Source organism: Styela clava, chromosome 8 (assembly GCF_964204865.1).
Source record: "Styela clava chromosome 8, kaStyClav1.hap1.2, whole genome shotgun sequence".
Lineage (NCBI taxonomy): Eukaryota > Metazoa > Chordata > Ascidiacea > Stolidobranchia > Styelidae > Styela > Styela clava.
The window spans coordinates 6,857,752-6,879,508 of NC_135257.1; the positions used below are offsets into that span (position 1 = coordinate 6,857,752).

General features: G+C 32.4%; 1 protein-coding gene across 2 annotated transcripts in view; it reads right to left on the reverse strand.

Moving 5' to 3' along the window:
- Positions 1–151: 151 nt before the first annotated feature.
- The window catches only part of LOC120345494 (uncharacterized), a 27,950-nt gene continuing 6,344 nt past the window's right edge, over positions 152–21,757 (reverse strand). Inside the window, exons 8-31 of one of the 2 annotated variants that reach the window (XM_039414955.2) lie at positions 21,494–21,597; positions 20,803–20,960; positions 20,184–20,334; positions 19,095–19,309; positions 17,512–17,733; positions 16,586–16,751; positions 15,701–15,816; positions 14,628–14,816; positions 13,832–13,878; positions 13,279–13,382; positions 12,592–12,703; positions 11,989–12,097; positions 9,626–9,663; positions 9,435–9,538; positions 6,985–7,090; positions 6,545–6,656; positions 5,646–5,721; positions 5,173–5,252; positions 4,418–4,474; positions 3,554–3,594; positions 2,774–2,848; positions 2,415–2,485; positions 1,501–1,692; positions 152–956 (exon numbers count right to left, since the gene is read on the reverse strand). In XM_039414955.2, the coding sequence (XP_039270889.2) occupies positions 834–956; positions 1,501–1,692; positions 2,415–2,485; positions 2,774–2,848; positions 3,554–3,594; positions 4,418–4,474; positions 5,173–5,252; positions 5,646–5,721; positions 6,545–6,656; positions 6,985–7,090; positions 9,435–9,538; positions 9,626–9,663; positions 11,989–12,097; positions 12,592–12,703; positions 13,279–13,382; positions 13,832–13,878; positions 14,628–14,816; positions 15,701–15,816; positions 16,586–16,751; positions 17,512–17,733; positions 19,095–19,309; positions 20,184–20,334; positions 20,803–20,960; positions 21,494–21,597 (2,768 nt within the window). In that variant the 3' untranslated portion in view covers positions 152–833. The remainder of the gene's footprint in view (positions 957–1,500; positions 1,693–2,414; positions 2,486–2,773; positions 2,849–3,553; positions 3,595–4,417; positions 4,475–5,172; positions 5,253–5,645; positions 5,722–6,544; positions 6,657–6,984; positions 7,091–9,434; positions 9,539–9,625; positions 9,664–11,988; positions 12,098–12,591; positions 12,704–13,278; positions 13,383–13,831; positions 13,879–14,627; positions 14,817–15,700; positions 15,817–16,585; positions 16,752–17,511; positions 17,734–19,094; positions 19,310–20,183; positions 20,335–20,802; positions 20,961–21,493; positions 21,598–21,757) is intronic. The other variant, XM_039414956.2, reaches the window with a different exon arrangement.

Sequence of the window (21,757 nt, forward strand, 5' to 3'; positions counted from 1 at the left end):
ATTGCTTTTAGAGTACATATTTAAACTACGAGAATTAGGCACAGACATCTTCACTGATACACCTGGCGGTACGGTACGTCACTTGAATCTGCCAAAAATGAAATTCAACTTTCTATTCCTGAGCTACCAATGTTTAAAATATTTTCAACAATCCCAATACAATATTTTTAATTTTGTAAAATGCCAAAATAAATACAGAAGTAGAAAAACGTTTTGCAAGTGAGAAGATGAGTAGTAAATATGTTAATATTAATAATAATAAAAAATGAGAAGATAAAATTACAGATACTTAATCGTTGAAATACACAGATACGAGCTGTCGTAAATAATACAAATGGTATATTGACATGTCATAAATCTTGAAACTAAAAATACAGAGCACCATGAAGGGAATCTGTGAGGATGTTTCAAAGAATAACGAATAATAAAAAAAAATTTTTAAACTTTATTTTGTAGGGTAACTGATCAGCTAGCAAAGTTTTTTAAAAAAAAGGCTATTGACAACATTTTATTGAGAATGCATGGGCTCAGTAAAAATGAAAAAAATATTGATTTGTCGTTGATTTTTGCTTTCAATGGTATAGAATTTTCAATTTTAAGTAACATAATGAAACTTCAGAAAAATATTTAGAAGTAAAGGAAAATAAGAACAAGGCTTGTTAAATTCACTTGACATTTAAAAGAAACTTGGTTACAACTTTAAAAAGGAAAAAAAAAACATAACATGTTGAGCATGGAGAAGGTGAATATATAAAAATTGAATAACGAGATGGGTGTCATCCTATGATGCTATGTGTAATACTGCAGACAAAAGAAAATAAAAATACAATCAATCAAGTATATGTCATGTCTCTTTTACTGTTATGTGATTCCGTCGATGTTTGTTGCTGAAGTCTCTCGTTATCTCTCCTCAACCTTTCGACTTCTTTTAAAATTCGACGTTTTGACCTTTGTTCCTAAAAAAAACAGTAGCGAATTGTTTTAAAAATGACTCGAAATTGGCACTGAAAATATTTTTTTCGAAGAAGCAACATATTTTATATAGTATAGATGAAAAAGATATAATTATTTGCAATTTATGTGCTTAAATATCAGTGTTGGGGAAGCTCAAGTCACTGCCTCGACTTGAGTTGAACTCAAAGAGATTCAAAGTGACTTGAGTCGCTCATCATCAACTAACCACCAGTGAGACTCAACTCAGCAATTGACTAGACTCAGATGACCCGCGACTCGAGTGTATAGTATAGATTTCTGCCCAGGTCTATTAAAAACTAAAATAAACCATATCAAATTTTATTCAGAAACTTGCACTTGCTCTAACAATTCTAATTGTTCAAGACCAAGCTAAAAACTGTAAACACAAACAGCATTTAATCAAAATGAACTTTTGTTTAGCTTGCGGCAAGATTTTATGTTCCAAGTATTTCAGATTCATATCGCCTGGATACACGTCAGGCTTAAATAATAAAAACAATTGATAGAATTTTCATAAAAACCTACTCTGGCAAGTTGATTTTGTAATGATTTCAATGCATCTTCAATTTTCCTTAATCTTAAATCGGCATCGGATTCCGTTGATATACGAGATATTGGTTCATAACTGTCCTCTGAACCTCCAGCATCTGGTAAAATAGGTGATATAGATGCTGCAGACCTCGGATCAGCAGTAGCCTCCATAGTAAGGCCATCGTCCTGTATAAAAACAAGGTCGTAAAAAAAAAATTACTATGTAAAGCAATAAAATGCTTTCATAGTTCATTAGTTTGACTGTATAAATAGACTGTACTGTACATATATAAATAAAATGAAGCACAAGTGGGACTGTACATGAGAAAATGTTTCAAATCTTAAAACCAGAGTTCTAAGAAATCTGGAATTTGAAATGGAGAATATGGCTACTCAACTCTATACTAATTCTGTTAATTTTGTACAGAGGTGTACAACCTTTTTTATAGACGACCTTGTTATGATTTCGTAAAGAAGTATGACCGCTAGTGAGATTGAGATGCTATTATGAGTTATGCTTGATTAACGAATACTTTTTTGTAACATCTGGATGGGATTAAGACAAGATATCACAAAAAGTTACGAACATAGGCATGTTCGTCAACGAGACCAATATTTACCTAAGTTTCAGGTAACTAATTAATTACTTATACAGTCATAAATATTCTTGCCCTGTGCTTATTGTGCGCCTTATACACAAACCAGCAGCCACAGATTTATTTTCAACAACCGTGAACTGTGCAAATCTGATCTAGTAAAATAAATTTTGTTGCGACTCTAATTGTAAAGTCCTAAACTTAAGCATATCCCATTAAGGATTGAGAAGTTAAGTCAATATGATTCGCCACACTCTACCCTAGACATGTTTTGTGAAATTACTTTAATCTAGATACAATTGCAAAACTTACAGAATAATCACTAGCACACGAGTGATAAACTTCATCTTGCGATGGAGAATCAGCAGCAGGTTGTAGCCAATCTAGAAAAGTAAACAAAATTTTTCAAGTTATTTCTACCATAATATGCAAGATTTAGTTTTCCTTGTTTTTTTCAGAATGACTTTTTTAATTTTTGATAATACATGCTGGAAGGGATCAGAACAAGTTGCCAATCCAAAAATGACTGCTTGCGCTACATTTTCGTCATTGCAACGAGAGAAGCAATTCCACCTAGATTAAGCATAATGTAAACTGGCCATACAGGTCTATGCTGAAATACTCCAATCTGTAAAATTGAATGATATACTGATAATCAGTAAGAAACTCACCTTCGGTACTGTTGACAGGCCTGAACGTGGAACGATCCCAACTGTCAGCTAGGTTTGGTTCAGTTGAATTGAAAGCTAGAACATAAGAGTAACTTTTAAAACAGAAAAGATGATATTTATACTAAACCATTCTGATCTTCCCTGAGTGGCCAATACTACAAAGTATTATACAAGGAATGAAATAATGAATAGAATAACAGGATCTAATAATAAATATATTGAACCAGCAATGTAATCTTATATTTCCCCTGACAATGTATTTTTTACATAATTAATGATCCTTCCAAATAACATTGTAATGGTAATTTTTTTGCAATGAAAACCACCAGACAATAATATTCCAGATGTTTCTGTTGTATCTATTCTATAATTTTGCAATTTCCCAAGGTTTATTTTTGATCGGCAGTTGGCTAAGCCTTAGGATTATGATAGCATCGCTCTAATTAGTCTGCGTGGGTTCGAATATTCAAAAGCTGTGGGGGATAAGTATGTACGAGAGGATTGTTCGATGCCTTATCGCCGTAAGCAGCCCATGTGACTGCTGGTTGGTTACGACAACTTTTACCATCAAGTCCATGCATTTGAAACCTTTAACTGACAAACTATTAGCATACCAGACATGGACTGGTAACCGGACGAGATAGGAGCATGGTATGCCATATGTTGAGATGTTGAGAAAAATCCTATCCTACAAGATACTTCATCAAAGATCCAATGCAATCAAGTACTCTAATAGCAAGCTCTATCAACAGTTGTAAATGAAGAACATGATCCACTTACCACTATCATGATTTCGCATTTCCATGTCATCATTTCTCCAACTATAGATAAAAAAAACAATGATAAAAAAGAAGCCTAACAAGATTATTCGAACAAGTTAATGTTCATCAATCATGCACTTGTGCATCACAAGCTAGTAGCAAATATAAAATATATCGTATATATATTTAGTTGCATATTACTTGTTGTTATTCGTTTTATACAGCGAATATTATATTACTGCAAACAATGAAAAACCAATAAATACTTTATAGATATATCATGGTTTATATTTATTTAATAAGCAATGAATAAAAAACTTGTGATAGTCACAGCAAGAAAAATGTGAGATGAAATAAAATAAAAATGAATTCCAGTGAACCATAGAGGTTGTGGACATGAAATATAGAATACACCGCAAAAATGGTGGAAAAATGTGACAACATTTTCAGAAAATTTGACGCAGAAGGTGCTGTAACTATTTCCGGTAGAATTCAACACTCAACCAAATTTGGGGAACATTTGAGAATGGTTTGTATCTACTATTGAATTTTGACCAACTTTTCACGCCTTCTCTTCAAATACGCCTCTATATAAGCAGCCAATGATATTTAAGACGCTATTAACTTTTGAAAGGTCCAGAATCTTACTGGTTTAGCATTGACCACCAAATTAATATACCCAGAATGAGGTGGTGGGCATGTACTACTCAATCAAGAAAATATGTTAATATACATTTTAATGCCAGAAGTATTTCGCACAAAGAATGAATCATTTGAATAATGGGACCATTATTCAAAATATTATTTTTGGATTCTATGGCACTATTTGTAAATTCATAAATAATCATTAACTTTGTTATTTAGTAGAGTAAACATAACAAACCTCGTATTCTGTACAATGCCGCAGATACTCTCATCTGACATTGCTCTCGTTAATTTTCTGTTTAGTTTGAAGAAATGCAGTAATAATATTGGGCCGCAATATTACTACGTTTAAGCAATATATGGTAATGGTAAATCATGCCTAGTATTCTGGCACAATGTCAATGAGATAGCATGCAGAGCATTTTAAAGCATATTATTTGTGTTTCGTTTATTCAAAAGCAAATTCGTGATTTGTGACGTGCATAATGCATAAATAACATTATGTAGTCAAGAAACAGAAGAAAATCATGAAATTCCTTTCATAATAGGTAGTTGGGGTCATTGATAATGCATAGATTTCTTGAAATGATTAAAACGATTTGAAATTTCAGGACTTTGGAATTTTTCAGAAATTTTTCCTTTATAATATGTAATTCATAGTGTATTTTTGAAACAAATAACTGGTTAACTATTCTCAAACCAGACTGGTAACGGGACGAGTGGGTATGGTTCACTATATGATTAGGCCATCTTTCCTTTCCCCCAAGGTGAATATTAGAAATAATATAAAGCAATACACATCACAGAGTGAAGATTTCCTTACAGTTAACTTTACTATTTCAAGTAGATTAAATTTTCATAAATAGTTGTGATCCAATTTTTTCAGAAGATTATTTGTTTTATTCTAGCAGTGTAGCGAGTGAAATAAAACAAAAATTCAACTCAAAAAAGTGCAAAATGCATAAAGATATCATGCAAGTTTAAATGATTTACTTGTGGATCTGGGGCTTTGGTTTTCTTCTTGCAATCTGGGGACTACCAACATATCTTCTGTGGTGACGTGCAGCAGATGACTACAAACAGAAGACAAATGTTAGATAAGGTAAAAATGCATGGCACATAATACAACAAAAAGGCATCATAAGTAATATATAATCAGGCTATAGCAAATAAACATTGTGGAATCTTTTTGATTTTATGATAGTGATATTAAACTGAGAACAGAAGCTAATAAAATTACGCTGCAAATGTAAATCAACATAGTTGAATGATCCATGAACTTGCCAACACAATATGCAAAGACGGCCTAGGAATACTAGATAAAAAGTGTCCCCCATTTATTAAAATCGACAATCGTGATGATGATAATGATATGGATAGCGATGCTGGCGGAGAATAAGAATCTTCATTAACCATTCATCTATTATTTGTAAATATAACAGATTAAAGACAAAATAAGGACTTACATGATCTTGTATTTGCTTCGATTCATAATTACTCTCATTGTTAGATGATTTAACAGGAAAACTGTGCTTTTTCCTCCTGCAAAATACTTTGTACGTTAAAATCATTATTTTTTGTACAAGAAAATGTTATTACTATGAATAAGCCTGATAGCAATCACTCCAAATGATATACTCACATATATTGACGCCTCAAATCGATAAAAAAAATATGATATTTTTAAGAAGGAACTAAGAAATTACAATCCACTGTTAGTATTTTAAAGGGATTGTAGTTTCTGCAGAATATGGATAATCACATGAAAGAGGTCTGCTGGATTCCACACCATTCGAGGTGGCTCAGTCAACAGCCGATCAACTTTAAGCTTACTCATCTATGGTGGGGTTTCCCAACTGGGTATGAATTCCTCTCAAGACTAGAGTTTAATTGTTTTAGTGGAGGGATTTTTACTTGTATTTGCATGTTGTAGGATCATTATCCATTTATTTATACAGACATTATAAACCAGTGGTTCCCAACCTTTTATAGTTTGTGGGCCCCTCTCGAAGGTTTTAGTGCTCATGGCCCCCTGTTCATCATGCCAGTGGTATTTTCATTGGCAGATTTCAAAATCCATTATGTTCAAACAATTCATGCTCAACAAAGTGAAAACACTCTGTGAAATAACCTTATTAAGCAATGAAACCAGTCAGAACAAGGGGTTTTCTTGTAAAGTGAAATCAGTTTGCACCCAGCATTTAGGCCTCCCTACAACTACTCTGTTGCCTCCTTGGGTGCCCATGGACCCCCTGGTTGGGAACCGCTGCGTATAAAATGATCAAACTATAAGCAAGAATGCCGGTATCGTCTATCACTGGTTAACGATCCATATAGGGAAACAATGCTCTTAAGGTGTCAATACCTGGGTGTTGTTGTTGATTTCTTCCCATCAATATCAGCCATGTTTGTATTTGAATCCTGTCCACTTTCAGTAGATGTACTATGTAACATCTGTGTTCTGCCTGGATATCTCTCTATAAAATAAAATTATAAAAATTCAAATTCATCTTGCTACAATTCGCATTGAAATATATGAAATTCAAATTTAATTAGGAAATACATAATGGTAGTAATTCTTGCATAAAAATGTCAATATAAGATGATCATTTTTTTGGTTGTTTCAGGTAAGCTGAATCAATAGTACTATGATTGTGACTTTATATTAAATTAACCTTGACATAAATACAACAGTAGATTGCTATTGTTTGTGACTATAACTATGACTATCATTCTTATATTTTGATAAAAATTTTTACCAATCAAAAAATAGAGCACTGAATAAGAAATTGGATTATGGTATACCTCTTGTCTTCTGTGATGATGTTGCAATATGATTATTAGGAGTTGGAATACTTGAAACAATAGGATCTCTTTGTAGTGGTCTGTACGGCTTTGGCCTCAGAAGATGCTGAAAATTTAGAGATTTGTGATACAATTCGGAGTAGAAGTAGAATTTTAAAATTCTCGTGGATAAAGTCAAGATTTCTAATGGTGGTAATTCCAAGTCAAGGTTTCAGACAGAAATATAAATAGAAATAAAGTGGACTAAACATTTACAACAGACAATTAAAGAAGTCTACCATATGCCAATGTTTTCAAGGTCAAAATCTATTTTTTTTCCGAGTACAGAGTCAAAATTTAGTCAAAAGATTTATTTTTATTAGCCTGGAGTTTTGAGTTCGATTTGGCTCTCATCCCACAGCAATGATTCCTACCTGATGGTAGGGATATCAATAGTTTAGTGTTCTCGATTTTGTTTTATAAAAAAAATTTCAAATCGTTTTATTTTATGGGGAAATCTTCATACATACTAAATAAATAAAGTGCCATAAAGTTACACATAAATTATAATATGTAGGGATGGGCAATATAGAATACCGAATCCGGAGGATTCGAATCCCAAAGTATTCGAATCCAACAGGATCCGATAACAGGATTCGGTTTCCGCCTCTCCGGCGCCATGCGTCGATTTTTGCATTTCGGGTTTCTAAATATCGATTAAAGACGAGCGTTTTTCTCGCGTGGAAATCTCTCTTGTTTAACTAGACTTGCGTCTGCTCGGAAAGAACCCGTAAAATCGGTAAACTTCAAACACTGTAATCTCAATCGGCGTTTTCTGGACAGGAAGTCGGCGAAGTACATCTCATGGCGAAGACTCGTTATTGCACCATTTTTGCGTTTTCGCCGGGCGTCAATTTTTGTATTTCGGATTTCTAATTTATCAATTAAAGACGCGCGAGTTCTTTCTCGCGTGGAAATTTCTCTCGTTTAATTAAACTTGCCTAATCGCAAAGAACCCGTAAAATCGGTAAACATCAAACACAGTAATCTCAATCGGCGTATTCTGGACAAGAAGTCGTGAAGTGCACCTTACGACGAAGACTCGTTATTGCACCATTTTTTGCGTTTTCCTGCTTTGCTATCTAGCGAGGGTTTAATAATAATAATTATTTGTGCGACTTACTGGCGATATTTCGATAATGTGATTGCAACAATCTTCAATTGTTTACAGGCGTGCCTTGCTTCATTTTACATTACTGTAAATGATTTTCCGCGATCGGCGAGTTTTCCCCAGAAAATGATGCATGTAAATCAAAAGCCAGGCGTAAAATGTTATGACATTACTTGCGATTAATTTAAATCAAATATTATTTTGAAATAATTTTATTACTTTTATTACACCAGTTCCCGAAATACAAAGTTATATCGCATATCACGACGATCTGTCGCATTTAAGTTTCACTCCCAAAAGATTACATATATTTCGGTCCGTTTTTATCGTTCAAGATAGACGCACGTTTGATCGAGTGTCTGTAGTAATTTTATTCGCCGATAAACTTAAAAAAAAGATGCCACATCTGGCGAAAATAGTTACGTATTGAGTTTGAGTAGGGCCAAGTCTGGGTAGATAATGATATGTAACGATAATAATAGAAATTGAATTTGTCATTAGATGATGTTAACTAATAACTAACTACGAAATCGCGTTTACGGGAACCTTGTTTTGCACGTCTTGATCGCACAGAATAATAGGTTGATTTTAATTGATAGTGGTTAAATTTAATATTTTACACCGGTCGCATAGGTTGCAGTGGCCACACGCTGGTCCTGCATCTAATTAATTCTCAGGGGGTGTGTTTTAGTACACTCGACACTCTATAACATTAATAATGATTTAATGCCGTTTCATATCTATTTTTGTATTTAACCGCTTACTATTAAAGTGTTTGAAGCGTAATTTAGCATATAAGTATTTAGAGATTACATACATTTGGAACAATTGAAAGCAAAAATATTGTAATATTCTTAGATTTCATTGTCCTGGGAAATGCCTGTTTAGTATCAAATCAAATACAATGTTAAGGACATTTCCAAATAAATAATACATTTATAGTAATACATTTACAATTTTTGACATCTAAATCCAGCAATCAGGAAAATTCCCTCTATTTGAATAAGTATGAAAATAGAATAGGATTCGGTATTCTGGATTCGATTTAACTATTCTAGAATATTCTAGAATAGTAAATTATTCTACATTGCCCATCCCTAATAATATGACATGCAAAAATGCAAACTTCACCAAATAAGGGATTTCTTTAATCTGAATAAGACTAAAGAATTCTCCAATGTTTTATTTAATTTCCAACATGGAAAAAATCAGTATAAGACTGAGCCAACCCCCCATTTAAATTCTGCAGTTTGAATATGACATGTAATACTCTATCTCAATTACTACAAACCAAAAGTACCTGTTTATTATTATCGATACTGGCAGGTTTCATTGAAAATCGATTTGGAAAAATATTAACTTTCGTTGTGGGAGTTGTTGCAGGAGTATTGGATGCTGAAGCAGCTGCGAATAAAAACATAATATTTTGAATAAGGAATGATTAAATTTGAATGAAAACAAGTTTGATCCTAACAAGAATAGCATACTCACATTGGAAAGAACCTTGAAAATTTTGTGGCCTTGATGTTCTGCAAATAAAACAAAAATAATAAATTCATGATTGTTGAAAACAATGATATTACACAATATGTGTTCAGATTTGGTGTCGCTGCTCGATAACCAATTTTGATTCCCCGCAACTTTTTTTTTCTTAATTTTATATGTTATTTTTTACTGGATGGAAAAAATAAACTTGACTTCGACTATATCATAGCACACATGAACACTACTTTATTCATTATCATATATTGTCATATAATTAGGGTTGCCACTTCTGGATACATTTTTTTTCGAATCGAATCTCGAATCAAAAGTTTTCGAATCGAATCTTTCCGAATCTGATTCCATTAAGCTTTTTTTTATTGCATGCGTATGTTTGCTCAAAGTCACAAAAAAGCTCAAATCTGGAAGAGAAAAACTTGAAAATGGAATACGCTATATAGCAAGGATGATAAGGGTTTTTCAGTGAAAAAGCCACACTTATTTCCATCATGATAAAAAAGATGTAGGTCATAGATATCACCAATAAATGCATTGATGAAAAACTTGCAGTTGCAACTAATTATCTGCGAGTCTTATAATACTGAGTTATTAATGTATTATACTTGTATCAGGACTGAGGCAATTTGATGGAATTCTTATGAGAAAATAAGCAGGGAACAGTTGTACTGTTATGTCATAAACACAGTAACAGCACTGCTTTCCCTAGTCTCACACCATTCACTTCTTGTTATATTGAACTAGGGCCGGCGTTAATACCGATTCTTTATCTTTAAAATTTTAGTACAATATTTTATATTTATGCTACCAGCATAGGGTAATAGGACAAAAACATTCTAATTGCATCTCAATTACTATAAATGGGAAACGCTTGCAAGAATATGATTGAAGACGATAAAATTAACCACGATTAAATTACATTAATTTCGAGAAAAACAATCGTTCACCCGACTACGATTGCAAACAAAAATTTCTATAAATATTTGAGACAATATTATTTGTTGGCTAACAGCGTTATTGGCTATCTCGGGCTTCATTAGTATCGTGGATTACGTTTAATTTCGTAATTCAGAAAGTCCGAGTGTGCATAATGGACGCCGTGCTGACGAGCGATAATTGGTCGGCGCTTTTTCTCGATCAAACATAGTCGCTGGGGCTAATGCAAGACGACATTTGCACAGTATGCTTGGTCTGGTATGAATTCTGGCACGTGTTGATGTAAAACAGTGCACAAGTTGCCATTCCTCAAGTATTATTTACTCCCACCTGTCCGTTATGACATTTGCTAGAAATAATCCGAAATGTTTTATTCCCGCTTGTATCGCGCTAACAAAATTAAAAGAAAAGATTACATTTCTCTTAATGTAACAGCTGGACAAAGAAACGTATGTTATGTTCCTCTCATTTTGTTTACCGCCCGCCACGCGAGTGGAAGGCCTGACAAACGCAAAAAAAAATAAATATATATTTTAGGATGAGAAACATGATTGTCAATTAACATTGCCGGCCGGTGAACTCATTCAGTTATAGTTCTCTTCAAATGTACGCGAGATATTTCACTCAGAACAAAGTTTGAATTAAATTTGAATCAAAATTAAGTATTATCTAGACGTCGGTAACTGATTCTTTATCCAATCATGCCAGGGCGTACAATAACTTGGTCGCAGAGCAGGTGTGCTGTTGAAAACTTTTATCAAAATTGTCACGAAATTTTAGGTATACGATCTATTTAAATTTGCGCATAATAGAAACTTAGGCTATTTAGTGGAAAACTGAACTCGCAGTTTGATGGAAATTATGCCACACATCATCTCGAGTGATGCGTAAAAGAGTGTGTTGTGCCGAACTTGAAACAAATGACGGCAGATAAGTAATAAAGTCAATCACGAAAATTTCATTTTCATTATTTCCGTCCCGTAATTTGATGTTATTTGGACTGCCGCATAAACGCATTAGGCAGTTTTAACGTCGCCGAAAGCGATTAACAAACGTTCATTTTTTTTTCTTCGGGAAATCGCTCTCTTTTTCCGAATCGCGTAAATCTGATTCGAATCGATTCGGAAAAGATGCGATTCGAATCGATCCGATTCGTAAATCCAAAAGTGGCATCCCTACATATAATAATCATATTTTTTACCAAATTTCTAGTTAACAAGATAAAATATTGCACCTATTTAGCAGGTCTTTTCCAAAAGATTCTTGATGCTTTGCGTATGTTTTGTCAAATGTATTTTCAGCTGCTAACATGTTTCTAGCACACTATTTTTTTTAACAGAACTCACTCAATTTGAGTGTACTCCAGCGATTTCAATAACACAATACTATGATTTTTTACATCAGACAACAGTTACTACCTTGATTCATTATTCTTTTCATAGTTTTCATATTCATATGAACTCAAATTCAAACCACTTTCCGTTGATGTGCTATGTTTCATACCACCACTTCCAAATAAACCTTTGTCTGAAAAATAATTTTAAGCATTAAGTTCTGAATATATTATTATTGACTGCTTTTAATTTTTACATTCAACGATAGTCCAATTGAGTAATACTAAAAAAGTAGCACTCTGTATAGTTTGAATTACTATTTACAGGGTCTCAGACATATTTTCTGGCCAAGAAACCACAAATGGGAATTACAAGTTTTCAATTGTGATAACCGCAGTCAAAAGTTTTTTGCAAAACTTAAAAAAATAAATTTCACCAAGCATTCTCAACAGTCTATTTTAAAAAAATAAAATAGGAAAGAGCATTGATCATCAACATTCGATTTTTAGATGGTTTGCATCAGGCGTCCATATTTCCTTCAAGAAGGAGTCAGGTCAACATATTTTTTTGATTCAAGTCGAGATTCGACTGTACGTTTTCGTTTTCTCATTGCGAGTCTTTCCAGACTCCACTCAGTGGGAGGATGAAATATGTTTCAAGATATAATTGATGAGATATGCAAAATACCTTTGCTCTTTTTCAATGGAATAGTAGTAAAATGATTAGAATTGGAAGAAATTGGCATTGTTTTATCTTCTTCATATTCACCACGATTGTAAAAACGAGGACGATAACGAGTCTGTAAAATGAAATAATTACATTGTGTTAAATATCAGATTCAATCCATTCCATATGTATGTGTATAATTAGATAAAGTCGCCACTTTCCAGTGATTATTTATTTATACTGCAACATCAAGAGTCAAGTCATCCTACTCCCATGTGATTTAAAACCCCTAGTTTACCGGTTCTCAACCAGTGGGCCATGGCCAGCTGCTGGGCTACAGCAACACTTCCAGGTGGGCCACAAACCTATTTAAATTGCTTGAGTTATTAATAAATTCAGTTTCATTTCTGCCACCATAATTAAATATTGATTGTAGTGGCAATGAATGATGCTGTTTTTTGCTACAGAAGAGGTGATTTTCATTCTAATTATTACAGTGGAAATGTCATCATTGCAGACATAGTTTTTAGCTTTTCTTGAGTTTTTCCCTTCCATAAAAAAGTTAATGGGCCATAAAATTTTTGCGCAGTGAAAATGGGCCACGAAAGGAAAAAGGTTGAGAACCACTGCTCCAGTTCTTTGATCCAAATTCTTGGCAAAGTCCACCTAACGAGCACATTACCAATTTTCAATGAACATGCCACTCACATGAGGTAAAATTTGTTCTGTAGTTGATGATTGTTTTGCTTTATGTTTAAAATTAAGTGGATTAGTAGTAGGTGTAGAGGCAGCACTGTTGGAGGCAGATGAAGCTAAAACATAGAATACCATCATCAAAATGAAATTATCAGATTATTATTATCAGATATGCAATGTAATACATTATATCGTAGAATGCAAAGTTCACAAAGAACACTATATTTACGGTAAATTTATTTTGTAATAAATAACTTAATTCTTTATTCTATTTCCATGTTGATTTATGCAATAAATCATATCCTAACAGAAATGAATTATCATTTAGCTGATTGGTGAATTTCATAAAAGTAATAACTAGGCAAGATCTATCCAATAACAGAATTCTGATTTAATGAACTTCATGATGATATGGCATGAAGAGAAAAATTACGATTCAAACATTCCTATGTATCACTCCTAACACAAAATTTTGACGCCATCGAATCAATCTCATTTAAAAACACTAAAATAGTTTTATCATATATCAAATGTCTTAGATAAATAATTCAATTCATTTTCATACCATGATTCCAATCTCTTGCACTTTGTACATTCAGCTTCAAACTCAGGCTAAAATAAGAATTAAAAGCAATATTAATGTGATCAATACTTTATAAATATATTCAAGAGATAGTATTTCAAGCGGTTTTCAGTTAGCCATTGAGAACCAATCCAACCAAAACTTTTACGACATTTAACCTTGTTGTTCATATATTAGAACAGTGGTTTTCAACCTGTTTAGTAGAGCTGAACCCCAATGAGACATTTCGGAAACACGAGGAACCCCTATGCAATAGATGAGCTGTTTTTTATTGTATGAATTGTATAAACTATAAATATATATATACACATATAATATAAAAGCAAACCACATTATTACTGGTAAAATTAAATGATTTTTAAACTGCAGCAAGTTTAATGATAGTGGGTAACCTAATGGTATTTGGTTATATTTAAACAATACACATATATTAATAATATAGATTTGAATAGAAAGTTGTGAAACCACTGGACTGTATTGGAGGAACTCTGGGGTGCTGCGGAACACGATTAAAAGCCACTGTATTGGAGCGGTGCGCTTTTGTTCAACACAATCATACCCTTGGGCAAAGTGACTCTTCATACCCCAACTTAATTCAGTAATTACAAGAAATTCTACATTAATAATATGAAAATGAAATCACTAACACATCAAAGGAAATAAATGTGATCATCATAATCATATGTCGCTGTGTATTAAAATTTCACTATTTGATATTATGAAACAATACAATTCCAACAGATATTTAAATGTCTAAAAAGTAAAAAGGCATACTCACTTTTGGGCAAGAACTTGGGTAATATCTTCTAATGATTTATTGTGCCTGGCAGTTCTTGATGTTGTCGAAGGGTCACTTCTACTTCGTGAATGAATAACGTTGTCTTCACCAGATGATTCATAACTTGCTTCCGAATTAATCTCAATCATTTTTAATACAGGAGAAACATGATACAAACTTTTGCTACATCTGTAACAATGAAAATAGGAAAATTGTTTGACTAATGATATAATTGGAATCGAATAAAGAAAATTTAGGGAAATAAGAATAAAAAAGGCGAAATATTGAAATTTATTTTTGCTATTAGGCATATCTCAATAATACAGCTTTTCACTATCAATTGTATAAAAACAAATTTGTCATAATTTAAAGGAAGCAGTACACTTCTGAAGCATTGACAATCCATTAATTCACCCATTCCATTCTTGCTTGCATTTATATTAAGTTGTTGTGCTTGTACTCATTTCCATAGACAATTAATTATTCAAATTGATGCCAGCAACACATTAAGAACAGAAATCCTGAATTGGCAGCAAATACTTATAGTTTAAACATGCATGATATTTAAAAACCTAAAACACAATTTCAAGCCTTGCTCGCATCATTGCACAATAATGCAGGGTGTCTCAAAAGTATACACTTTTAATTTTGATTTGCTTTTCAGGTACTCAGAGCGTTCATTTCTTCAGAAAACATAGTATGAATGAGTAGTAAAATTTAGGTATTGTTCACAAAAATTTTATTTAACAAGTAAAACTAGAATATCGGTTAGAAACCGAAGACTTATCGATCGAAGGTTAGGGGATCCCCCAAAACAGTGGTCTTACTCCATAGTGACACCGTGTGTCCCATCACTAATTAATTAATAACTCGCTAATTATAAGACATAATCCATCCAAAATCAATAGGCTTCTGATTCGAGCTATGTTGAATGCACATGCAAAATTTGGAGCAGATTCAACCTCGCTTTCGTGAGATATCGCGTGCATCTAACATACAGACAAACAGACAGATAAATACCTATCAACATACTTACCGATCTTAAGATCGATAAGTAATAATAAACGAAATACCTTCTAGGTGTTCCATCTTCAAGTGGTAAAATCATAATTACAGTAACGACGTCAGATGTTCGCAACAAATCTAACATTTCATCATGAGTCATTGTGACAACTAAAACTTTACAAATCTGAAACGAATAATAATTTAGATGTTACACAACTGGATAGAAATACAAGGAAAAACCATATATACCTGATGTTTTAAAATTACTATTTGTTGAGAAAAAGTTGTAAAATAACTAGGGCAGTATATGTACCCATCATCAAGTATGTAGAAAAATAATAGAATATTTGAATACATCAAAAATATATTAGATATTTTAAATTCTTGATTTTAGAAATGAATAAGAATTGTTTATTCGAAAAAATTATCCTTTTGAGCAAAAGTCTTACAGTATAATTAAAAACAAGGGTGTAGGCAGAAATTTTCAAAGGGGAGCGGTACTGAAATTTTGAATTTCCAACTTAGACTGAAATAGCTAGCGAGTTTGGCCGAATGAAAATCGAGGATCTAAACATGTTTCAAGCTACAAAAATTGCTTGCTATGTATGACACAAAAAAAGCTTTTTTTCATATTTCAAAAGAGGGGAGGGATGCTCCAACCCCCAGATTCAGAGGCCTCAATTTCTGAAAACTATAAAGATAGAGAATAGATTAAATCTCTGTTAACTCCTTGTATTTTAAAATTTACACTCATGAAATAAGCATCGTTTTTATGCGTTTTTTGTTGGAAATGATTCAATTTTAAATATAATATTCCATATTCTAAAAAATTTGTTATACACGTTCAGAATAATAGATTACCAGTATTAAGTTGAAATAACGTCGCAGATAAGCAGGTAAAAACAAGATAATCGGGTCAAGTTCACTTTATACAATATCATTGAGGGACAAACCTCGACCAGTCTGCTTCCTTGTGTGACGCCAACATGACTGGCATAACCATTAGCTTCAACATCCATTACTATTCCTTCATAATTGATATGAAAGCCGAGCTGACCACGAGCATTTCTTCTCAATGTCTTGGTCTTTGTTTCACAACCAATACTGAATGTTTGCAACCTGGGATAAATCATTATTAAAATATGTTAAACTATAGTTAATTAACGCTGATGCTGTCAAAAATGAATATTTATTTTGCCTCATATTCTTTTATTTGAAAAATTTTCATTTAAGAAACTATAATTTCTGTTATTAACTGTTATACATACAGATACATAATTCCAATTTATTATGAAAGTATTTAAAAGTGTACATAATTCATTGTTATATTTAAACATTCTGGCAACAGATTTTGCGGAAAACCTTATTATATTAAAAACTTGAATTTCTAAAGCAGAAAAATATAACAATCGAACGTGTCGGTCATGTCCTGAAATCTGGACTGAAATGTGGGAAATTTAGTATAATCAGCCGAATCCTTTATTAAGACCTAAAAAGCTTTTTCCCCGCTAAATTTTCCAAGAATATATGTCCTCTCAATATACTACAAATTGTGAATACTTCATATAAGGTTTGTTTGAACACAAATTTCAAATTTTGTATTCCTTTCAATTTAAAACAATCTTAATAAGCAATTAGTATAGATGATTAAAGGGGTTATTTGTTCTAACTTTGTGAAAGATATTTTCAAAAATCAAGATATTTTTTTGTTAATTAAGCAATTCCACAGCCAAATCATGATTTCTGTCATATTTTGCGATGTAAAATTCCGTATATTTCATAATTTTGCTGTAAATAAAGAACCTTGATTACTCGAATTAAATTCTTCCTGTATGATAAAATCCTAAGAAACGAAACACTGGAAGATGAAGTTACCCACCTTATTTTAACTTCTCGTTTCCAATCACAAGCTGAACAAGAAGAAGCTCTAATTGCGATTCTTTCCCCACGACCAAAATATACATGAAGAGTATCATTTGAAAATTCCGCCCATCCTATGATTGCTTGGCATGGAATACTAAATATCACTCGATTTGTTGATTTTCGAATGAGCAGAAACATATAATCACTAATACCAAGCATGCATTGGACACCTTCAGTGCTGTAAATAACGGTGTTTTTGTTTAAGAAATAAAATATAATTTAAGAGATGAGTCTAATGTACTAACAGCGATTGAAACCACCATTTTACTCAGAATGCTCAAATTGAAAATGTTTTTCTAAAACTTTTGCCTTTTATATGCTTTCATTCACTTATTCAGATCAATATAGCTTTGAAATATATTTTGATGGTGTTAGGACTGTCGCAGGTACAAATTTGACTATCTATTATAATGTTCAGGTTTGGATCAGATTCTTGTATGAGCGATCTATGGGAAAGCTATCTCAAATATTGCTAGCACAGAGAGTGGAATTTTAAAACAGTTTAATATGTAAATTAGACAATGAAAAATTTACTGCATTTCTGCAAAAAGTTGGTAAAAATAAACGAGTCAAAAACAGTTTTTGAAACCACAGCAAAAATAATTATAACCAGTAACCACCATTGTTCATTCAATTGAAAATTGTATTAAAATTTTTTGATCAAAAGTACAATATAAAATGATCTCTCATCATTATGGATAAAATAACAGTGAATCATCCGAAGCCATAAAGTGATTGATTGTGATGTGAAGCCTCCATTGTTTGAACATGATTCAAACTTCCCTGTATAGTCACAACCAACAAACATCAAACATACTACTTGACAGAGCAATCACACCCACACATTAACTCATCAGAAAAAACCAGGGTCATTTTTGCTATACAAAACAAGAAGTCAAAATTTTACCATATTCAGACTAAAAGGATTCATAAAATCAACAAAATCATTAATTCTATCTTATCAAGATTAATTTTCGAATTTAATACTTACACCTGAATATACAAACTTATCATTTGTAAATATTAATATTGAATACATTTTGATAATCAAAAATATAATCAATTCATAGCTTATTGTACAGGAATTGCAAATTTGAATCCTATATTGTTATAAGGCAGTTCAAACTACCACTTTCCAGATATGTACAACCTATCCCAAAACCATCTAATCTTAAATTGCTAACCAATTCAATGACAGAACTAGACTGGCAAACCAACAAGTCACTGATGTTTATCAAATAAAGAATTGCACACAAAGTGCCAAATTGTTATTGTTGTGGTTGTTATTATAAAAAACTGCAACTAATCTGCGACTGCAATCTGCAACTAATGCACCAATCAGTTTCAAATTTTCAGTACTATAAGATGATTGAAATCGCTAGAAGACTTCTATTCATTTCCAGAATTCCAACGAATCCTACTGGCCCAATAAGTCACCCAAATTTTGCTAATTAATTCAATTCAAATTTATTCTATCATAGACTTGAGAAAACTAATTCAAACATTGCAATTTTGGAAATATTCAAAGACTTTACATACGTGCAGTCCTGTAGTATAACGTGCCAAACGAGTGATCCTAATGAGCTTTCTTCAGGCAATAACTTGTTTTTCGATTTATCTCTATCAATCACTCTTCTCGATGCAGCAGTCAGTGAAAATCTGGTGAACTTTTGACTTGCTTCCAAACCAGTTTGTGACGTGTGATTCAATGCAAGATCCCGAAGATATTCTTGCCTTGTGTTCATCGACATTGCCTGAGATTAAAAATGCTTGTTATTTCTTAAGATATTTTTTGGCGCTTCCCAACGTAACTACAAAAAGATCTGGAAAATATGCTGATATGAGGAACTACATGATTTGAATGGATATTTCTGGTTTAGCAGAAAGTCTCCCGTCTCAAATATTTCGTCCAGCTTGACGATGGAAATAGCAATGAACAATGGACTGTTAAATCTGGACCTGATATTCAATTGTTAACATTTTGATGTTTGGCAAACAAAATATTATGTTTAATAATCAGAGAAGATCAATTTGGCCCCTCAGAAGTCAGAATGCTTGGATAATAAGCATTTCACGGTTGGATTTTATTGTATTTATGTCAATCAATGGATGGATCGTCCAGCAATTTCTGTAATACTGGCTGATCAGCAAGATGTCAAAGATGGCATAACATCAAAAATTTTGGGCGCTCAGACACTCCCTTTTTTCAGACCAATTTCCAGGCAAAGTTGTAAATATTATCTTGATTTTGTGGTTTTGTTAGCAATTTGTCAGTTTTTAGTTATGTTTCTGAAAGTTAGGTATGAATCAAATAATTTAATGGACTTTTTTTTTCAAGGTATTTAGTTTAGTTGCAGTAATCAAAATTTAGTCCAATAAAAGTTGCAGTATACTATTCTAAAAATGAACTATCAGTACTTTCGAACTGCATGTGATAAAATATTTTGAATCATTTTGTAAGTACGAACTCGCAAAAACACTTCCAAAATATGCATCAAAAATTTTGAAATGGTAAAGCATATAAAAAATCGTTCTGGTAGCCAAAGTCCAAACGCTGGTGAAACGTCCCAGCTTGAAACAAAACTTCCATGAATTTGTGAAGTCTTCAAAAATGAACATATATCATACCTTAAATTTGCCTGCACTCCTAGCAGCTCTTTCACCATTCAGTAACTTTGTCAATAAAAATTCTCTAAATGTTTCTGACTTAGGAAACAGTGCATCCTTAGGAATGAGGGGTCCGAATGCAGGAATATCTTGAGATCGGGTGACTGCAATTCTAAAAATTCAACAAAGACAATAATGCAGTGCGTGGTTGCAACCAGGATCTTTCATAGTAATCCATGCATTCATTACTATAATATGTTGTAAATGAGGAAATGACCACAGCTAGTTATGCATCCAGATTTTTACACACAGATAAATGATGACAAAACAATGTGATAAAATATTCGAATCAAAATAAAACTGAATGAAAAGTTAAATGCTGAAGCCAAGTCTTTGTCTATCATTCAAATTTTAATTTTTAACAAACACAAGAAATATGCTTCAATATATAAATAAACATCCAAAACAGTTTGTATGAATAAATTGAATAGTATTTATATTTGCCCTCAAATTTTACTTCTCAGAATTCAGAACAAATTGTAATTAGTCTGGAAAATCAATTTGTTGATAATACTCACATCAAATAGATATTTGAAGCCAAATTGTATAATTAAAATCAATTAGCTACGCCCATCCATACCTGTATGATGTCCTACTGGAGCAAGGTTGATGGACACGAATAACTACAAATAAATGTTGAAAATGAGAACGAATATTTTGAGCACTGAATGGAGGGGAATCAGGCTCTTGAAAAACGATTGTTACAATATCATTTCCAATATGACGTTTGCGAAGTAACTGTAGTAAAAAGAAAACAAAAATTTCAGATTGTTATTAGCCTTATAAAGTAATGATTACAACCCATTTGACAATCCAGCAGATTGATCGAAGCTGAATAAAAATTGAAGTTTATGCTGATTCGAAACATTTTTAAAAATAAATATATTTATTTCGCAACAATATGGCTATACCATTTTTCTTATGATAAAATTGTATATAATTCAATGATATAAAGTCAAATTCCCTTCTACAAGACTAACTGAAAGATCCTAATGTAGAATCGATGATACATTATATTCTTAAATAAATTTATGGATGAAACAGCACGATACCGGAAATGCTGTTATAAGATTTACAAAATCCTTAAATAATGATCATTATAATAGTGCCAAGCCAAGTTATGTGTGTTCATATCCACTAAACATATCAAAAATTCACTTTATTGAAGAGTACTTTATGTGAAGCTGAAATCAATAACCATGACATCATAAATTCAAGTGAATATTAATACAAAAAATTTCAATACTAGAATTATGTAGATCAATCAATACCTGTTGTACATTATTGGTAGTATAAGGCAGAAGAGTTGTTACATGAAACATAATCTCAATCCCTTGAAAGGTTGTGAAATAGGATTCTTTCCCGGTGGAATTAGCTATAAGAACATGAAAAAAAATTGTCAAAATTGATACCATAGTATATAATATTGAACTTGAATGCTATACCAGTATATAGGCCTATATTATAATAGAACAAGACATGATCTGCTCCAAACCACAATAGCGTGTGAGAGCATGTCATACTCAAGGGAATAT